At 37.4% G+C, this 20,479-nt stretch overlaps 1 protein-coding gene across 3 annotated transcripts in view; it reads left to right on the plus strand.

The window, feature by feature from the left end:
• The window catches only part of ANO3 (anoctamin 3), a 120,858-nt gene that overhangs the window by 69,578 nt on the left and 30,801 nt on the right, over positions 1-20,479 (plus strand). For all 3 annotated transcript variants that reach the window (XM_059848391.1, XM_059848389.1, XM_059848390.1), the window contains 6 exons: positions 763-869; positions 2,276-2,331; positions 5,743-5,864; positions 7,019-7,153; positions 11,319-11,415; positions 12,558-12,618. In XM_059848391.1, coding sequence (XP_059704374.1) covers positions 763-869; positions 2,276-2,331; positions 5,743-5,864; positions 7,019-7,153; positions 11,319-11,415; positions 12,558-12,618 — 578 coding nt within the window. The remainder of the gene's footprint in view (positions 1-762; positions 870-2,275; positions 2,332-5,742; positions 5,865-7,018; positions 7,154-11,318; positions 11,416-12,557; positions 12,619-20,479) is intronic.

A 20,479-nucleotide genomic window follows, 5' to 3' on the forward strand; every position in this document is an offset into this window, starting at 1 on the left:
AATATTCTGTTTGTTAATTTTAAAGTTATTTTGTGATAACTGTTTTAGGAGAGAAAAGTTAATTTAAAGTAGAAATATGAATTAGGATAAACAGGATTTTTCCACTCAGTAGTGAACCTAAATGGCAGTGAACTGACTTTACCCCAGAAAAACAGAGTAATTGCATTATAGTCTCAAACTTTTTTTTTCCCCGGTAATTTGCCATACTGCACTTTATCAATCCCCTTTTTTTGGTGTTTTCTTCTCAATCAGCTCAGCTGATGTAATGAATTGTAGTACCATCACTTTTGGCACAGCTGAGCAGGAAGAAGCTCCTGCATATCAGATTTCTTGTGTTCAGAATGGAGCCATCTGGCCAAGGTTGCCTTACTTGGCTCTATCCTGGAATCCTCTAAATGGTTGTGGAGTTGCTTCCCAAGTCTCCAGTGCGTGGATTTTTTTTATTTTTTTAATAGTAATTTTGGTGGTTCCACTGCACAAACAACTGTCAACTCATAAGTAATTTGAATTTAAGGCCCCCACTGTTACTGAAGATCTTTATTTAATTAATTATATCCAGAACAGAAATTAACTAGATAGTAGGATATTTTTGGTGTAATCTGTGATAAGGATAACTTAATTGGACCTGCTGTAACGGTGCATAACCTTATGTCTAAGGAATGTAAACATCCACTAAATCATTGTAAATAGAAAACACTTGAACAGCTATGTTTCAACGTGTGTGCATTGTTATGAATATTAAGACATTCGTTATTTTAATAGTTTTACGATAAACAACAAAGACAGCTTCTTCAGCAATTCCACAAGAAGTAGAATTGTGCATCATGTGCTACAGAGAACTAAGTATGAAGACGGAAAATCCAAAATGGGTGAGAATGCTGTATTTTTTACCTGAGCCAAAGCTATAAAATTGTTCATCTTTAATTGCCTGGAAAAATAGCATTTGAATAAACTCAATTAATTTTTTCTTGTTCTTGAAATCTTTTCATTCACACAGTAACAGAGTTGAAACCGTGTCCCATCATTTTCTACCTAAATATCTCCGTGAAAATTTGCAATATTTTTCACTTAATTACTCAAAAATAAAATAAAATTGAGATATTATTGTAACTTTATATTATTGAGAACCATAGTAATGGTTACATATACCTCAGAAAGCTGACAATGTTTTCAAGGACTGATCCTAGTATTTCAGCTACTATCCATCAGTTTCAGTTCAGTAGAATCAATGTGTGCCACACTTAATTTATTTGAGGTGTCTGTGTAGCTCAGAGACAGCTGATCTGCGACTGAATTAGCTTTATATCAACACTCATAATACACTGTTAGTTTTTAGAAGGTCAAACTACCCATTTTAATTTTCAATGACCAAGGAATGTATGTGTGATTTTCTATACTTTCTGCAGGAATTAAATTAAAGATTTAATATGCAGAGGCTTGGATGATTCCAGTTACAGAAAACTGTTGCTTGAGTTTCTGAACAAAAGCAGTAGTAAGAAAAACGGGAAGAATAAGTTTTCATATCTAACACCTTTGCGGCTGATGATGGGAAATTTCATTATAAGATTAGTATAATTTGTATATTTGAAGAGACAAATCTGTATTCCATCATTTGTGCCTGTTTCTTGGGGAAGCTTTTGGCTAGAGATTTGCTCTTAAAGGCTGTTGAATCTTTTTGTTGTACCTATCAATGGTTATTTATTTTTTTCAATTTTTATAATGTGCTGTGCTAGTACAACAAATCTGGTTTTAGGAAGACTCTAGGAACTGATCCAAAATGCAGTCGTCAGTCTGGCACAGAGCACTGCTCTGATATGAAATTGTCAGCTGGCTTATATTTAAAAATACCAGGTTTTAGCTGGTAGCTAAATAGCTACCTAATAGCTTTTAACCCTGCAGGGATTTCACTGCCTCAAGGATAGAGTATCCATACCATTCTGTATATCAGATCATATGGTTACCCATAAAATCTGAATTATATGCTCTGAGGAATACAGTGTGAATATAACTATTTTCTCGCAATTAGTCCAGTACAAGCACTCAACCCTGAGAGAAAGTTTTCAGGCTTTGGTGCTTTGGCAGGTTGTTCTCTAGTTTGACAGAACCAGAAATCTGAAAGGATCAGCACTGCCTGCTGAAGTAGTTGGTGGGGTTATTGATTGTCATCTTCAGCAGCATTCTTATAATTTAACACTAAGTTACAGTCTCCAAATGTGACTTGAGAAATGCGTATGAAAAGTTTATATCAGAACTAATGCTTTTTTGGTTTTTTTAGGTATTAATAGGTTACTAAATAATGGAACATATGAAGCAGCATTTCCACCACATGAGGTAACCTGGTTAATTTGATTTTTAGTTTCATATTTAGATTAAAGCTACCACTATTGGTTTGGGATCTTTAATTCTGTCCTGCAAACTTTTAATTTCATATTGTAATTTGTTGATGCTTCTTTTGTCAATGCTTCTTTTATTTATAGCTTTTACTTTGATATTGGCATTTAAGATTTTCCGTATTTGGATATTATAATGACGTCCTGAAACGTTTTCTGGTTTGACTAGGATATTATAATTATTTTCTGATTTTTATGAACTGCACATTGCCTGTTGAGCTCTTAAAGAGAGTATCAGTTGTTCCAAATTGTTCCAGTTAGTTGTATTAAATAATTTTTGCTTGCCACCTACAAAAGGATTGTTTTTCTAATAGCTTGGCCACTTGATCACAGCTAGGGAGACTGCTTAATTATTTCCTGTTTAGTATTTTCAGAATAGTTCTGGATAATTTCTAATATGCACTGAGACTGACTGTTATTTAGATATGGTTCTCAAAAAGATTATTCAGGCTGTTGAAGGAGCTGGATTTGGTTTTTATTGTTTTACTTATGTTTCCCTGTTTAGTTAAGTGTCTCCAGATGTCCATTGGAGAAATCTTCATAGTAAGAAAAAACAGGGGAATTGTGGAATCCTCAGGATATTTCCCCCTCAGGGAAATACCCAGGGCCCTCCCCTGGAGAGACTTAGCATAGTGTCTCTCTGCACATGGGTGGATAGAAAGGACTTCCCCATAGTCTTGCACAACACTGATCCATCCCACTTCCTTTCCCCATTTGTCCCTCCTTTCCCTGTTTCCTCACTGGTTGTGGTACCCCTGTGGCCAGCAGCTTCTTCCCTTGGTACCACCCCCATAGGCTCCCCCCATAAAAGCCTTGTGCAGAGCACATGGATGGTCTTTTGTCCCTGGTTCCCCTTTGGCGTGCTGAAATAAACCTTGCTGGAACTGACCCTACAGAAGGCTCTTCTGCCTCTCTTGGCTGAGCCAGCTGTGGTGAGTGTGGTGTGTGGACCTGGCTGCCTTGCCTGAATGCTCACCCAAGTGTCTTTTCCACAGGAGATGCTCAGTGGGAAATGAGATAGAGGTAGCAGCAACCACCATACAAACCCCACACTGCTACACTTGACAATGCTTTTTCCAGTAGTTTAAAACTCTACTGAAGACTGGAAACCCACAAAACGAACTAAAAACCTGTGTTTGACTTAAGACGGTTTTGAGAAAACCCTCTTATGTTGAAAAGAAGAAGCAAGCCACACATCTTCAGTCTTTGACAGGCTGTCAGGTGTCACAGATATATTTTCTGAAAAATCCTTTTACTAGGATCTTTTCTCCTGAGAAGCTGCGAAGCTTCAGCTTCTCCATGTTTTGCTGCTTTGTAATGTGATTTGGAGAATTGTTTACCCAGCATGTGAATTGTTTTTACTTGATAACCAATGACAGCCAGCTGTGTCAAGGCTGTGAGCAGTCACAAGATTTTATTATTCATCCCTTCCTTTGCTTAACCTTCTGAGGTCTCCTCTCTCTTTCTTTAGCATAGTTTTAGTTTATAATTTTCTTTTAATATAATAGGTATCATAAAATAATAAATCAACCTTCTGAAACATGGAATCAAGATTCTCATCTCTTCCCTTGTCAGGGCTGTCTGCAAATTCCACACCCAGAAACATGGTGGTTGCAGCTCTGAACTCTGGGTGTTTCGGCTGAATATTGTGACTTGGTTTCGTGTTTCAAAGGTTTTCCAAATGCCTGAGAGTAATTTTTTAATTAATAAATACTTTAGTTTCAATAATAAATTACTAGGAATACAGAGAAGGAGTATTTTACATAAATAATGTAACATAATTTTTAATGCTTCAGCTGTGCATTACTGACTTCAGGGAGAAGCTGGCTCTACTACCATAAAAGCCGTTGAAGCCTTCTCTGGCATCAAAGCCATGCTGTCATATCTGTTTTATATGTTCCTTTGTTATGGCATAAGCTACTGTTTCCATATCTCAGTTAAAATTAGTGAAATCGTAGTTTTAAGCCACTCTTACCTTAATTGCTCCTTGACTGGTGCTAAGGACTTGTGGTGGAACACTCAATTTATTTTTTTTTTTTCTTTCCCACATTAACAAATAAGAGTTAAAATTCAATCCCAGTGTGAATGCTGAGACTTGAACTCTTTTATGGATAACAGTGCAGAAAGAAGCAGGGAAAAAAAATGAAAACATGTAATACTGGGTAACTCTTTGCAGTCATTTATCCAGCCTGCTGTGAGAATAAATTGATGTGCTCTTCCTAGGTGTTCCTAGATGCTGCAAAGGTCACTCACACTCAGTGTTGACATCTTTGGTATGGTGCTGTGCTGACTGTAAGGAGAAAGGAGTGGAATTGGACTTTTTGCTATGTTCAGCTTTGGTTTTAACTCATTCTTAATTAGCAGATTGCAACAAGTTGATGGTATTCTTTGAGCTTTGAGGAGTGCTCAAGATTTCAAATACCTGATAAAAATCTAAATGGCTTAGTTACCTGTATCTGCCAGGGTCAAGAATCTGTCTGATCACTAACTGAGGTGGGCACTGGAGAACTCTGCTCTCCTCACAAGAGAATTACTTGGCTCACTTGCCATCAACAATTGATGAAATATTTTCTTTACCATTGCTGAGTGATGGAAGTTTTTTGGGGAAAAAGTTCAACTAAGGGATATGTCCTGCTTCAGAATTGGAGCAAAATTACAAATGCAAGAGATTCTGCTCAAGATTATTCTAGTAAATGTGTGTGATACTTTTTGACTGCCAAGCAAGAGGCTATTCTTTTATTCTGCTAGGTGGTTTGTAAATGTCATACATGGCCTGGAAAGACTTCTTCTGGATCAGACTGACTCTGTTTTGGTTTTGATGCCTTGAGAGTCCTATGTAGCTTCAAAATAATGCCAATTCCATTTCCTTCATCTTAGAAAGTATGTACCACAAAATACATTCCTTTATACCTTCAGCAGTAGTGGAAGAAAGTGATAGAAAATGTCTAGAAGAAGAGAGCCGACGTACTAGAAATTTCTAAAATTTTATAGAAGAAATAAAAATATACCCCAAGCATTTCTTGAAAAATTTAAATAGGCGAAAGCATACAAGTAGGCATCTATTAGTGAAATAATACCAGAGCTGAGTACTTCTTTTAAGTCTTGTATTAATATGTTTCAGTCATTAGTTATTAGAGAAACTGGGCATTTCAGGAGTGTATGTAACCCTACCTCTTACATCAGGCTTACCTTAGCTCCTGATGACATGTTCCAGATGTGCCCAGAATAAGAGACCTATTTATTAAATATAAAGAACATTTCTATTAAAATTATAATCAAAAATACCGAAGAAACGTATGCATTTTCCATAGTGTCTGGTAATGTACTTACATTTCTTCATGTTTTTTTTCAGGGAAGCCACAAAAGCAGGCATCCCATCAAAACACATGGAGCACAGAATCACAGACACCTCCTGTATGAGCGCTGGGCACGGTGGGGAATGTGGTACAAATACCAACCTCTTGATTTAATCAGGTATTAGTACTTTGAAGATGTTCTCTAGTACAAGAAGCCTGGCAACCGTGTGCTAATAATATTCATAAATTTCTTATGCTTTCCTTTAATATTTAGATATTCCCTATTATTGGGTAAGGCTGGAGTTCTCGAAGTTTCTTATTTTTTGGGGGGTCTTTTGTAGGTTAATTTCAAATGGGTCTGCTTAAAGAACATGTAGTTCCAAGTGCTCAAGAATTTGCAGTGTGAAACTGAAAATACAAACCCATAATGCGGTCTGCTCATCAGAGACACTTGCCCCTTTTGAGAGCACCTTTGAAAGCAGACTCTTACCCACATGGACAGTCAGAGTTAACAGATGCAGAGGACTTAAAATGCAACCCAATTTTAATCTTTCCATTAACAGTCTAAGACATGTTATTTATATGTCTTAGACTTAGTGTCATAGATTACCAAATGAAAATAGAGAAATACATATAATTTAAGTTAAATAATGTTGATGTTTGGGTTTCACAGTTTTCTCCTCTGACACTGAATACCAGTAATTCATTTTCCTTGCTGTAGGTGTTTATTCCTGATCTGAGTCATAACCAGTTATTGGTGGAGCTAAGCATGTGCCATGGGACAATTTTATGCTGTATCATCCTTGATTGTCTTTCTGATCACTGCTATTTCATCTGTTCTGGCAATTGATACCCAAGTTTTGAAGAATTAAAGTTCAGTCTTCAGCTTGCGTTTTCAGATCATTGTTTTCATTTATAATAGTTGGAAATATGTCATATTATCTATGTATGATTATCTATCATAAATGTTTTTTTAAATTGAATACTTAGGTCATACTAATTTACTTTATCCCTTTCCAGATTTTTTGTGTCTGTGTACATCCATCCATCTATCTATCTATGCTATGTTTAATAATGTCCATCTACTTAGTCATTGCAAGAACATGACAATTACAGAGGCACTACATTTATATCCTTGTTCTCATACTGGCAGTTAGTGTCAGTAAAATATTACACTAGCTTGAAAAAAACCTGTTTGGTAAAGTGACAATTTTGCCAGAAACTTGTAATGATAATTCCTTGTTAGAATTATTCTACTACTGTGACAGCAGAAGTAGATAGAGGTCACCATAAAATTTAGTTTTAAACAATATATGTTTCCTTTTCATGTAGGCGATACTTTGGTGAAAAAATTGGACTGTATTTTGCCTGGCTGGGATGGTATACTGGAATGCTTATTCCTGCTGCCCTGGTTGGGCTCTTCGTTTTCCTCTATGGATTATTTACAATGGATTCCAGCCAAGTAAGGTAAAATTCTATTCAATAATACATAATAGCCTGTTGCTAATTAAGAACAGTCTGGCACAACTTAGATTGCTGTACTTTTAAATGTTTTGCAGATATGGTAATAATGTAAGAGAAAACAAAATAGAATATTCGGTCTTTGAATCAAGAATTTACACTTTGTCATTTGTTTTGCATCAAGCCAAATGTGTACTGCTGGCAGTGGCCATTTTTATCACTGCATTGCAGTGATTACCACTAAGGAAAAACGGACCAGTGCTCATGTTGCAGATACTGCAGTAGTTGTTGATCTAATTAAGGCTAATGGGTGAAAAACAGCCATATTTCTTCATTACCTCCATCTTCCTATAACTTCCATAGTGTAGTACAGTTACTAAACTTCAACTTTTGCCTATGTCATTTTTTCCTTCTTCATTAATAGAGGCAAACTTGGACTTTAACAGAATTCTTATCTGTGTAAATGTAACTTGCAGCCAGGAGACTCAGCTTCAGGGAGATTGCAACCACATAAAATGAACCAAGTTTTCAAGTTTCCCACTTTAATGATTTTGTTCTGGGAAGGGTTCTATGTCAATTTAGATGTTGCGATGAGGGTGTTCAGGTGCTGACTGTTCTTCTGGGAACTTTCTGAGGATCCACTATACTGCAAAGTGTTCCCTTAGCTGTTATCAGACAGTATCAGTATCTGTTCTTACAATTGCAGCTGTTGCTCCAAGCTGTTTGGGTGCTTAGGCTGTATACTTCGAGTCAGATTTCATAGAAAATGCTTTTTCTCTGGCTTTTAGCAAGACCATATTCAAGTATTATGCGAGGAGTTTTCTTTAACTTCTATTTCATAGTGAGTTATTATATTCTACACTGCTGTAATGAACACTTTTTTTTTAATCTTGCTTTGTACAGCAAACTCCTGAGAAACTGTACTAATTCAAACCAGATTAAATACAGTTAAATGCAGTAAACTTAACAGCAAGGAAATAATGCTATCTTTAAGATACTGTACTAGGATTGTTTTTCATCATAAATATCTTCAAAATGCAGTGGATCTAAAGTTGAAGGTCAGCCTGTTCTTAGAGCACAGGGACCACAGATGTTGAACTGTCAATCTTGTGTTTGTCACATGTACAATGGCACAGTTCCAACAAAGGGGCAACAAGGGGCCATAATCTACTATTATCAAGGTATAGTTTAGTATTTCTTCCTTGTGGAAGAGAAAGGTGTGTCATTGACAACTCCCCGAGAGAAAGAACATAATTTCATTCTTTCAAACTGTAAGCTATTATGTGTTTTTATATCATAGAATATCCTGGGTTTGAAGGGATTCACAAGGATTATTGAAGTTCAGCTCCTGGGGCTGCATAGGACGGCCCCAAGAATCCCACCATGTGCCTGAGATCATTGTTCAAATTCTTTTTGGACTCTGTCAATCTTGGTACTGTGACCACTTTACTGGGGAATCTATTCCAGTTCCCAGCTGCCCTGTGATTGAAAAACATTTTTCTACCATGTAACCTAAAGCTCCTCTGACACGGCTTCATGTGTTCCCTCTGGTCACCAGAAGGAGAGGAAGCCTAGATTCCAGCTGTTAGATTACTGTGAGATCTCTCCTCAGTCTCCTATTTGCCAGGCTGAGCAAGCGGAGTGATTTCAGCTGCTCTTCATATGGTTTCCCCTCTAGGCCCTTCACCATCTTTGTGGCCCTCTTGGAGACTCTCTTAATAGCTTTATATCTTTCTTATATTGTGGCTCCCAAAACTGCACACCATATTCGAGGTGAGGCTGCACCAGCACAGAATAGAACAGGACAGTCGCCTCCTGTGTGTCATGTGCTTCTCCCAGGAAGACTTGCAGGGATGACTCCTTTTTAACAGAAAAATGCAGTTATCTTCCTTGCTGAAGGTTGCAGGGTGTTGTAAATGAGCACAGAGGTAGGCTAGCTTTTGAGGGTTTCTGTCCTCAGTTTTTTCCCTTGGCTGCTGCTGCTTAGTAGCTGCAGAGAAAACACAGACAAAGCACATTTGAGTGTGTTCCTGGTTCTATTTAGTCTCATCCTGAGACACCTCACTGTCGTACTGTGCTACACAGAGTGCCAGAGTGCCCCAGACCTCTGTGAGCTGTGTGAGAAACAAGAGACTGAAAGTTAGGTAAACCCTCGTATAAGCTCTATATGCCTGCAAGGGAAGGTGAATATTCATATATTTATTGTAGCTATCATTAGCCAGTGTTCATTTCACAATGCTGTCAGAGGATTGGTTATGGCAGAAGTCGTAACCACGTGCTCTGTGGCAGCCCCACATCTGTAATCTGGATGTGTTAATTCTGTGGAGAAGGTTCTTCCTGCCTTTGGTTCTGTGAATGTGTGTGCAGTCCCTCTGGTCAGTCATGGCTCAGCACTGTCCTGTCAGTGCATCGCTACAACTATGTTAGAGCAGCCATGAAATGTGTGACTCAAGCTGATTATGCCTGGTCTGGTAAAATATATGTAGATGTTTTCTGTACCACAATGAGTACTTAGGCAATTCTAAATGCCACTGATAACAGATATTGTTGCCATATCCTTGCCATATTTTTTTTTACTTAGTCTGGAAGGTATTAGTAAGGATTAGACAGAAATTTTGTACCTAGAGCAGACAGGAGTCATCCATTAGCAGGTAGATGGACTGCACATCTGTTCTTACTCTTGCTGTAGTCTGGGATTGAGAGATTGTTTATCTGGTGTTTCTGCATTCTTTTAAAGAAAATTCTAGATAAGCATCTGTAAGAGTATTAAAATCTATCATTTGATTTTAAGCACTTCAGCTACCACCATACACAAATGCAGCGTTCAATGGCAATCTGGAGGAAACAGAATTGGATATGTTACCTTAAAAAAATCGAAACATAGGAAACCCAGTGGAAATTAGAAATGGAAACACAATGTTAGGGCATTATGGCAATGTCAGAACTGGCATGTTTCCCCAGATTTAATATTTTCTTCTGAACACTGTTTCATATGAAACAGCCTGTTATGAGGAATCCATAGCTGTTAGGAGGTGTTGATTTAAGTATGATAAATTCCATGACAAATTCTTATTTTTTCTCTGTCTTGTGTACTACAAAATCTGAATTTAACAGATGATCAAATCAGTTTTGCAGAAGGATACTTTCCTCAGTGATGTGCGTTCACCTCCCAGGTGCAAGAAGCTGCCATCAGCCCACCTCTAGTGGCTGCAGGCAGGAAACGATAATTTTCTTTTTTTTTCCAGATATCCAGCACAATTTGAGTAGAGAAGTAATAAGCAAATATGGAGTATGTACTGCCATGGAACCAAACACTGCTTACCATGCCAGCCATAGGTTTTCTGCTGCAGTAATTTGAGGGTGATGCAGAATGATGTCATATCTAAGAATTAGTTTGTCTTGTTTATGACTTGTCCAAGTGCCTGCCTCTGCTTGCTCCATGCTCAGGGTCTGCTCGCAGTTGGCCTGTGCTCGCGCTCTGTCTCTCTCTCTCTATATATATATATATGTATAAACATTATATAAATATGTACTTCATGTGAGATACATATGTATGTATCAGCCTATGACAGGAGCTCAGCACAGGGCCATGAATCTCTGCCATCTGTGTATAAGAAGATTCTCTCTGTAGTTCATCTCACTGGCTGCCATGGGCAAGTTGGAAATGGAGAAGAAGGAAGGGTACCACCAAAAGGGAGCAAATATCCCCCTCTCATACTGACTTTTGCCTCTTGTCATAGTGTTTCTCTTCTTTGCTCAATTACATAAAAGTGATGTCATTTGATTGAGATCAGTGTAGATGTACCAGTGTTGTCTATCCTCTGAATGTTTGGTATCTTATTATTAATAATTTACAAAAGTAGGCTGTAAATGCATTTAAAGGGTAGAGAGCAATTTTCTGTTTAAGATATTTGGGAGAGAATTTGCTAGTGTGAGAAGTGTAGCATGATGCCCAGAAATATTGTATGCTACTCTATGGCCCATAGTGTTCAGGTTCCTGATTTGGGATTAGGCTTTCCAAGCCAAATATTCACTTTTAATTTATTTTATTTGCTCAGTTTTGTGGTGCACGCACTGTTGACAAACAGAGAATATAAATGGCGTAACTCAGAAAACCTTGTGAATGCTAGAAGTGTTTTTATTACCTTTATTTTCCTATCTCCTACTAAAGCAAAGAGATCTGCGAGGCAAATGAAACCATTATGTGCCCTATGTGCGAACGCAATTGCACACTACAAAAACTCAATGAAAGCTGCATATATGCCAAGGTAATTACTGTGTTATTGCTATCAAGATAATTGTGGTTGTATAATGGCTGCCCTTGTTTCTACCAAGTTTCCTAAAAAACGTGTTCTCTACAGATGTTTTCAGCCTTTGTAATACATCTTTCTAATAAGGGAGTGCTCTGTAATGAATCTGTGGTTTTTCTAAAATTCCTTTCTTTGAGCATTTCCTTATTAAAAAATTTGTATTATTTTCATCAACTTATTAACTCCTCTGTGAGGACTTCATAATTAAACTTTTTGTAAGGTTTTTCCTACTTTCCTCTGTAACTATCTTACTGCTCTGTTTCCTTTGCTAACTTTCTATTTGAATTTTTGTTCCTGCTTTGCTCTGTCAAACTAATGCAAAGAATTTATAGAATTAAATCTTTTGCTACAAGAAACTATTCTTCAAACTTAAATAATAACACCAGAAACTGCAAAAATACCTAGGTAGAAGAACAAAATGGAATCAAGAGACAGTAAGTATGTAGATGGAGAAAAGCAAAGCGGTTTTTTTAGCTCATAAAAACCTGTCGGGGGATAGAATTTAAGAAAATAGTGCAGAAGGTAATCTCACCCCTAAGGAGTTGCAGCTGTACTAATTACCAAAGATTAGGAACAGGCCTGCCCTTAATAGGCCACACCTGTGTCCAATAAAAAGTGCTACAAAAGAGTGGGTTAGCTGGTTGAGGAGAGAGATGGAGTTTGCTGGCTGTGCTGTGAAGAAGAAGGAGTCAGTGCTCTGAGGAGCTGCCTATGAGAAATCACCAAGAACTTTTGCAATAAGATGACAACAAAAACCATAAAATAGAAATGGTTGAAGTTAAGTTTGACCTACTATATGACAAAAATTCTGGATGGAAATTTTAGTCTGTGTGGACATGGACAAAACAGCTCAGTGTCTGTGAAACAAGATGACTGGTTATGCATGAAGTAATAGTCTGGAACAGCAGATTTCAAATTATACTGAAAGTCAGAGTGTGACATTGACAAACCTTGGTAAAAGAAACATGCTAGTAGAACTACTACTTATGAGAAAGCTTAGCTATTGGTTTCTGACACCAGTTATGTACCCTGGGACTATTTGAGGCAAAAGATGAGGTGGCAGTATTATTTTTTCCTGAGGTGTTCATTTTTTTACTCAGGTTACACATTTGTTTGATAACGGAGGGACTGTCTTCTTTGCAATTTTTATGGCAATTTGGGGTAAGTACATTTTTTTTCTTTTTTCTTTTTTTTTTTTTTTTAGTTCACCTGACCCTTTTATATGATTACTTGACAAAGGAGATTATAGCTCTGGATAAAAGTTTAAGAAGGATTATGATTTTGCCACACAAACTAATTTTTTTTGATTTTCATTACCTTAAATTTCTGTTCTAGTAATGGGTAACAGCATTTATGTAAATGTATGTATATAAACATCTAATGTAATGATTTTCTTTAGGGTCCTATATGTCTTTAAGCCTGAATTTCATATTATTTAGGCCAAAGTCCTTTTAGAGGAGAACATGTGGGTTGTGTTACTGATCTTGAGCCAATATCAAAATCGCATCTTGTAGAGGATTCTTATAGAAAAAAATGAGAATGGTTTTATGGGACCTAATTAGAGGAAAGTATAGGAAAGGTTTGAAGTTAAGTGCTTACTGCAGTTCAGGTATTTCCATTGAAATTCTCAGTCTGAATCTCTTGTTATGTTCCCACTGCTGTTGCACACATCGTATTGTGCAGCTCAAAGCCAAGGAGGGGCACATCCACAGAGGACACTGCTGAGCAGGAGTTACCAAAAACAGTTCTGCCTCTTGTAGAAGATCAGTGTAATAGTGCCATAAAAGACAGGTTTAATGGCCCAACATTAAATCCTCAGTAGAATTAGCTTTCACTGCAGCTAATAGGATTTTGCTGCTGGGAAATAGGGAAGAAGAACAGAACCAGAGATAATTGGTTCTACCAATGAACATGTTTGTCTGTGTAAACACTGAGAAACTAGTTCGCATACATCAAGCTGTCTGCATTCAAGCCGGAGTTTCACCGTTTTGAATGAAATGGTACACAATAGCTTTATTTATGTAATGTGCATGAATACATATTAATGACTGTAACTGAAAGTAACAACAAATGTCACAAATTTTGGAGGTTGGCGTGGTAAAAACAAGTAACAATATACAACAGTAAAACATCAAATAGTTACATGGAGAACAGAAGCACATCCCCATATATGCAAAAATTATGATTGGGTTGTTAAAAATTAACGTGCTGTAACTAAAGGGCACACTTTGATAACTTCACACTTTGATTACTTTCCTCATTCGTACGTCTTCATTTATTACTAATCTTGCTATTACTGTCTTCCAATTATTAATTACTACTTTCAAAAATTCCTACAATACAGTGCATTTAATTATATAGTTACCAGTGCGGACAACAGAGGTAACTTCTTAGCATTTCTTCATCTCTAAGCTCTCCTTCAAGAGAGCTATTTCCATTATCATCTGAGGCCAAGATTTAAGTGTAAGGAGGAATTTGCTTGTATGACACTGCTTTACCACGGGAAAGATGGTATTATATTGGCTAAGGAAGGTGAAAGCTGAGCATTACATTTTTCTTCATTTCAAGCATCGGAGTGATATTCTCATGTAATATAGGTGAATCTGTCTCAGATTTTCAGTCTGCTGCCAAACATGCTATATGCTATGTTAGAAATCGGGTCCTGGTATTGATGGTACATATGCTGTTTTTATGACTGAGCTCAAAAGGGAAGAATTGCATATATGGGCTGAAATCTTTAATATTTAAAGTAAATACCTGTTTTGCTCATATTCAGTATGACTGACATAGTTTCTCTCTGGGGTGTATGTGCATGTAATTTACTTACAAATTGAATAAAACCTCATGGGAACATTTGCAGACAGTTAGTGAGATAATTCCATTACATCAGTGTGATCCACAATCTCCACACTAATTAAAGTGTTTTAGCAGAGCAAAATAACTAGGACATATCCCTCATGGGTACTTTTCTCTGCACTTAATTTTGTTTATTCTGTGCCTTTACAATTGTTTCTTTTACATGTTCTTTCTATTTAGACACATCTGGTAATTGCAAGTAGATAAGCTATGCAATTATTTGCTTTATATTGCCATAATTTTACTCTTTTGCTGGGCAGAACTGGACCATGCTTTTTAGGATACCTATGTATGTATCAGAGAATTCCTTTCCTCTCTTGTTAAGTATTTCTTTTATCTAATCTGTACTGGCACGTTTGAAATAATTTCTACAGATCTAGCATGCAATTCAAACAACAGATCTGTTTGACAGAGGAATAGAAGCTTGTCATCTTTTTTTTCCCCATGGATAGTGATACTAAATCAGTGTCATCTAGTCAAAGGTTAGATGTAGCTCATTTTACTCAGTAATTCCATTCTCGCCAGCAAACTTCAAGTACTCCAAATTAAATAATCCAAGTAAACCTAATAAATCTTGGCATATTCACCGGTGAATGTACAGATGTAAATTTGGGAAAATAATGACCTGATTCGTTTTGCAGATAGAAATTATATTTGAAGGGAAACTATTCCATCCTAAGTAGTGAAGTTGAGGATGTTTTTATGTATTGATACTAAAATATCATTGTAATCCTAGTCAAATGTTTCTCTGTTACATTATTCACCAAAGTTACACAAAGCAAATCTTACCTGGGTGCTATTTTTCTTTGTTATTTCTAAGAAAGCAAGTATAATATCCTTCCAGGAAAAGCAGAGGTTGATAATTTAATTACAAAGTAGAGGAGTGACGCTCTGCTGCTGGACCCTGCCTGTTGTATATTGGTGTGTCTTGTGATTTTTCCTTACTTTTCAATACATTGTTTGTACAGTAATGGCTGTAAGGTAACAATGGCAAGGTTGTTTTGGGAAAAATGAAAGGGGTGTAGATAACGGGCAAGAACATAATCTGAAGCAAGCATTGCAATGAAGGGTGAGATGGTGTGATGTCAGCCATTGGAATGCCATCTGATGGGCACCCTGCATTGTCTTCCTCTGCCTTGTCTGCTGTGAGGCACCTCTGACTCTTATCATATGGTTCAAGAGAATTGTCTTATTGAAGAACTGAAGGAATAACATTTTTTTTTTAATGTATGGCTTGGAAGATTTAAATCGCTATCTGCTGGGTTCCTCATGGTTTAATTCAGCAGTCCCTCATATGTATTACATGTAAGTCCAGTTAACTGCTTTCTGACATAGGGGAGAGGAAGAGATGAGGGCCCTGATTAATTATTTCTGAAGATAACTCATGTCCTTCTAGCAACACCCATTCAGTACTCACATGGGTGGTCAGCTTTCAACGCTGCTTCCTAATCTGATGTTCTGGCAGCTTTCAGCTCTTGCTTTTAAGCTGGAAAGGGCATATTGCCAAAATTTATTTTGATTTTATTTTCTATGAGAAAAAAGATGTGTTTGGCCTCACAGTAACTGTTTAAATATTTAAAAATAAGGACCGGGAACATGATATAGATGTTTGGACTGTGATTGCACTTCAGTACAAGTTTTTACATACTCATGGAGAAGACAAAAGCAGTCATCATTTTAAACCTCTTAAAAATATTTTTACTTCTGAAAACAGATGTAGCTTCATCCCTAATTTCGTAACTGACATTGGATGACTAAAGAGTCTAGTTTTTTTTCAGTTAATCAAGGTTTGGGAGAGCATTCAAGCTATAGTTTTAAACTTGCCCACAATTCTTTGAACAGGTTCACTGATATTAGATACTATTTTCCTGATATTTCAGAGCTTAAAAGAATAACTTGTAAGGAGGAGATACAGAGTTAAGAGGAATATTGGTTAAGCTAAAAATTTTAAATAACGAATTATGTCAGTTGAAAGCTAGTTTGGCTGGAGTCAATGGTATCCTAATAATTCAGTAAGATGAGACTATTTAAGCAGCCCTGTGCAGAAATAAGAAATGTTCTTATAGAAAACACTTGTGCTGTTCTTTACCTGGGTCACTCCTTGTGTCAGCCTAGGAAATTTTCTGTGGGAAATAGGAATTTTCTGAGGGAAAATGACTCAGGCCTCTTGGTAGCACAGATAAAATATCCAACCCTGCCAATTAATACAGATCCCAAAATGGCTTCTGCAGAGATGCCAGCTATTCCTTCTTCTTTGTTGTTTTTGTCTGTGAGAAAAAGAAACAAAGCTGAAACAGTTGATTGGGAATAATAAATCTATTAAACCAGTGAGTGGGACTTTTCAGCAAGGGTCTGAAACACTTTGCAAGCTATAAGTAAACCAGCCTTTCTGCAGAAACTTTCTGCTTTTGTAAATGAAAACAGACATCTCCATCCTTGAAGTTTGGGGAAGTAACGGGGATTTAGGAAAAATAAAAAGGCAGCTAAATGAGTTTTTAATCAAGTAAAAAGGTTTCAGTTGTGGTTTGCATCCACAACTATTTTTTAATTAAATAAAAAAACAGCAATGATTCTTTGAATGCAATTATTTGTAAGCATTTAAGACAGCAGTTAAAATTGCAGCTTCTGAATTTCAACTTCTGTGTGTGCAAAGTTAAAAATTCAGTAATGCTTCATGCACTGGTTCAATTAGCAGAATAAATGCATTTCTTCAAGATTTTCCCTCAAATTTCATAAAACTTCAAGATACTCAGTTTTTCTTGGAAGTAAATGTGCTCTCCAACTCTTCATTCCTTTTCAATCAATGTTAGCTAAAAATCAGGTGCTTTGTAATTATTAGCTATGTATTAACTATGATGGGAAACATGAAAGTCGGATGATCCTTCAGTTCTTAGTACAAACTGTACTTTGAGTCCTGTGTTAAAAGCTTGAAAGCTAATTAATGCAAAAAATTACTGTGCCTTCTAATCTTTTCTTTTCCTGAAGACCTGATTCAGAATAGCAGGATAGAAACGTGCAATGACAGTTTTATGTTCCCTTGTTTTCCCACGCATACTTAACTTGGTAATTAAATGCACAATGAGTAATTCCTTTGGAACTGTTTATAAGAAGTCATCTTTGGTCGCAAAAATATCTGAACTTTAATAATTTGATGTGCTGTATATTTTAAATCTAATTTCTACACATCTGCTTTGAAGGTCCATTCCAGTAAAAATAGGCAATCCCTGTCACTAGGTTCTCTCACTCTGGGAAGTGTTAAATAATTAATTAAAGTGTAAATAATTTGGAAAGTACATGTTTTATTTTGGGTGAGCTTTAGTTTTAGTCTGTACTAGGTTACTTGTAAACCATTTGGATTTTACCTTACCTTGCTTGGCATCTTGGTGATGCAGTAGGAGGGTTGCTGGAATTATGATTTAGCTTTGTTGTTTGCTGAATGGGGTTGAAATTTGGGGTAGGATTGTCCTGCTTTATCAGGGGTGATGTGAGAATGACACTGATGGGGAACAACGTGGTGGGTTTGACTGAACAGTTATCACTGGGAGTACTAAAGCTCCAAGGGTGGTCTAGATGACTATGGAATGACTTGGTGTCACTGTGGAAGGAGATGTAGCTGCAGCACTTTTGGTCACTTCAGAAAAGTCACCTGTTGTTCTAAATGTTGCTAAAGACATTCAGTGGATATTTGTGGCTGAGTTATTCCATTTATTTTACACATTTTAAGAGAAACTTGTGCCATCAGAGGACCTCAGGGATATGCTCTTTGCCCCACTGATATTTTCTGTTCTTTTCACTACATTCTCTTTGACATTGGCCTGCTGCTGGTGGAGCATGACTTGTGGTAGAAGGACTTACTGTGGTAGTCATATGCAGAAAAAATCTCTGTGAAGTTAGTTGCACTGGAGACTGATGGTTTTTTGTAATTGTACTATTTCCTTTACTTGTTTCTTTAACTACTCCAGCCTCAGTATTGCTTCTGTTCCATTGCAGTCTTACAAGCAGAAAAATGAGAGTCATTCCACAGGACGGTTGCATGGTGTTGAGTTCAAAGTTTATTGTGTACAGAATCTGCAAGAAATTCACTTTTTTAAATGGTTTTATTTAACCAAACCAAGTTACTCAGTGAAGTCCAAAATAAGTTGGTAAAATAAGTTAGTGTTATGCAATAGAAACCTCACTGATTGATCACATGTTGATGCTGGAAACATTATGTCCCTAAGTGTTAATGACATAAGACTCACCTAAAATAATATTGATGATCAACAGAATTGATCTCATCTTGATCAATATCAGTTGCAATGTTGATCTCAGTGTGCTGATGGAGATGTTGTAGGATAGCTCACATGGCTGGAATGTTGTCATTAAGGGCTGCACACTGTTAGGATAGGCAGACCAGGGAGGACATGGTGACAGAATTGTCCTGTGTGAGGCAAGACTTAGAATTCAGCTCTGACTTGGGGTAGGACTAAGTTGAGAACTTACGGGTCCGGGTAAAGGGGATTACTCGTAAGGGTGACACTGTTGTGGGTGTTTGCTACAGGCCAGCTGATCAGGAATAAAAAATGGATGAGGTCTTCTGTAGGCAGCTTGAAGCAGCCTCAAAGTCACAGGGCTGGTTCTTGTGAGGGACTTTATCTACCTTGACATCTGCTGGAGAAGCAACACAGCAAAACACAAACAGTCCAGGAGGTTCCTGGAAAGCATTGATTACAACTTTGTGAGACAGGTAGTAGAGGATTCCCCAAGGAGTTGCATGTTGCTTGACCATGTCATACTAACAAACAGGGAAGTCTTGTTGGAAATGTGAAGGTTGGGAGCCACCTTGGCTGCAGTGATCATGTGATTGTGGAGGTCAGTACTGGATAAAGAGGGAGCAAGGCAGCAAGTAAAATTACAGCCATGGTATTCAGGTGAGCTCACATTAGCCTTTTTAGGGATCTCTTGGAAAAATCCCATGGGAATTGGCCCTGCAGGGAACAGGGGTCTAAGAGAGCTGGTTGATATTCAAGGACCACTTTCTCAAGGCTCAAGAATGATCAATCCCATTGAGAAAGGAATCAGGCAAAGCAGTCAAAAGACGTATGTGAATGAGTACAGAATTTCTGTCAAGCATGAGCAGGAAATAAACAAGAGATGGAAGCAGGGCCAGGTCACTTGGCATACATATAGAGAGGTAACGGAGTCGACGGGAGACAAGCACATCCGATGATGATCAACAAGTCTCAATTTATTGATTTAACATGCGTGCTCTTATGACAGTGATAATAAGGCTCATACATATTGCAAAACTAAAGCTCACTATTGGTTCGCTATAAAAGGTCAGCTCAACCTTTGCTATCAGATACTCAGAATGCCTATGTTTTCTCCCCTCATTAGCTGGTCTCTGCTTCTGCATCCTGTTATCGTATAACTTCCTGCTCAAGGACACTCTGGCCCTGCCAAAGGCCCCCCACCAAAGGCCCATTGCTTTACCAGCTGTATTTTATCATGTCCCTTCTCTTCAAGCCACGTCTCCACAAAACTCTCCACACTTCCCCCGTTTTCTTTTTGAGCAAGAAAGTTTTGTCTGCCAGGTTTTTTCTATCATTCAACTGACCATATTCTGAATGCAATTACAAATACAAGGCAAAATAAGCAAAAGCATCAAAACTACGCCCAGTATCCCTATAGCATATATTACAAGGTTCCTTAGCCATGGTCCAAGTCCCAAGCTTTTAAGCCATTTGTCAATTCCTAGTCCTTCCTCTTCTTTGAGACTCTGAAGTCCCTGTTGTAATTCTTTTATTTTAGCATGAATTGATACAGAGTGGTCGGACAAATTCACGCAACACATACCTTCAAATTCTTCACATCCATGCCCATGAGCTAAAGCAAAAAATCTATAGCGGCCCTATTTTGTAAAACAGCATGATTAACACTTTGCACATCTGCAGTTAGCATATCTAGAATTTCTGACATCTTACTCAATTCATCCTTGGCCCAACACCCCAATTGCTTTGCTAAGTTCATAGCTTTATTTGCAGCTCCTCCTGGCAAGATAGTTGAAACTATCACTTGTTTTAACTCACTCCAAAACTGTGGGATTCCTATCTGATTGCAGTCTAGGTCGTGCAAGCTGCGTCTCTGCCTGCTTGAATTTCGGCTCAATTGCATCAATAGAGACACA

This window comes from Haemorhous mexicanus, chromosome 6, assembly GCF_027477595.1.
Source record: "Haemorhous mexicanus isolate bHaeMex1 chromosome 6, bHaeMex1.pri, whole genome shotgun sequence".
Taxonomy (NCBI): domain Eukaryota; kingdom Metazoa; phylum Chordata; class Aves; order Passeriformes; family Fringillidae; genus Haemorhous; species Haemorhous mexicanus.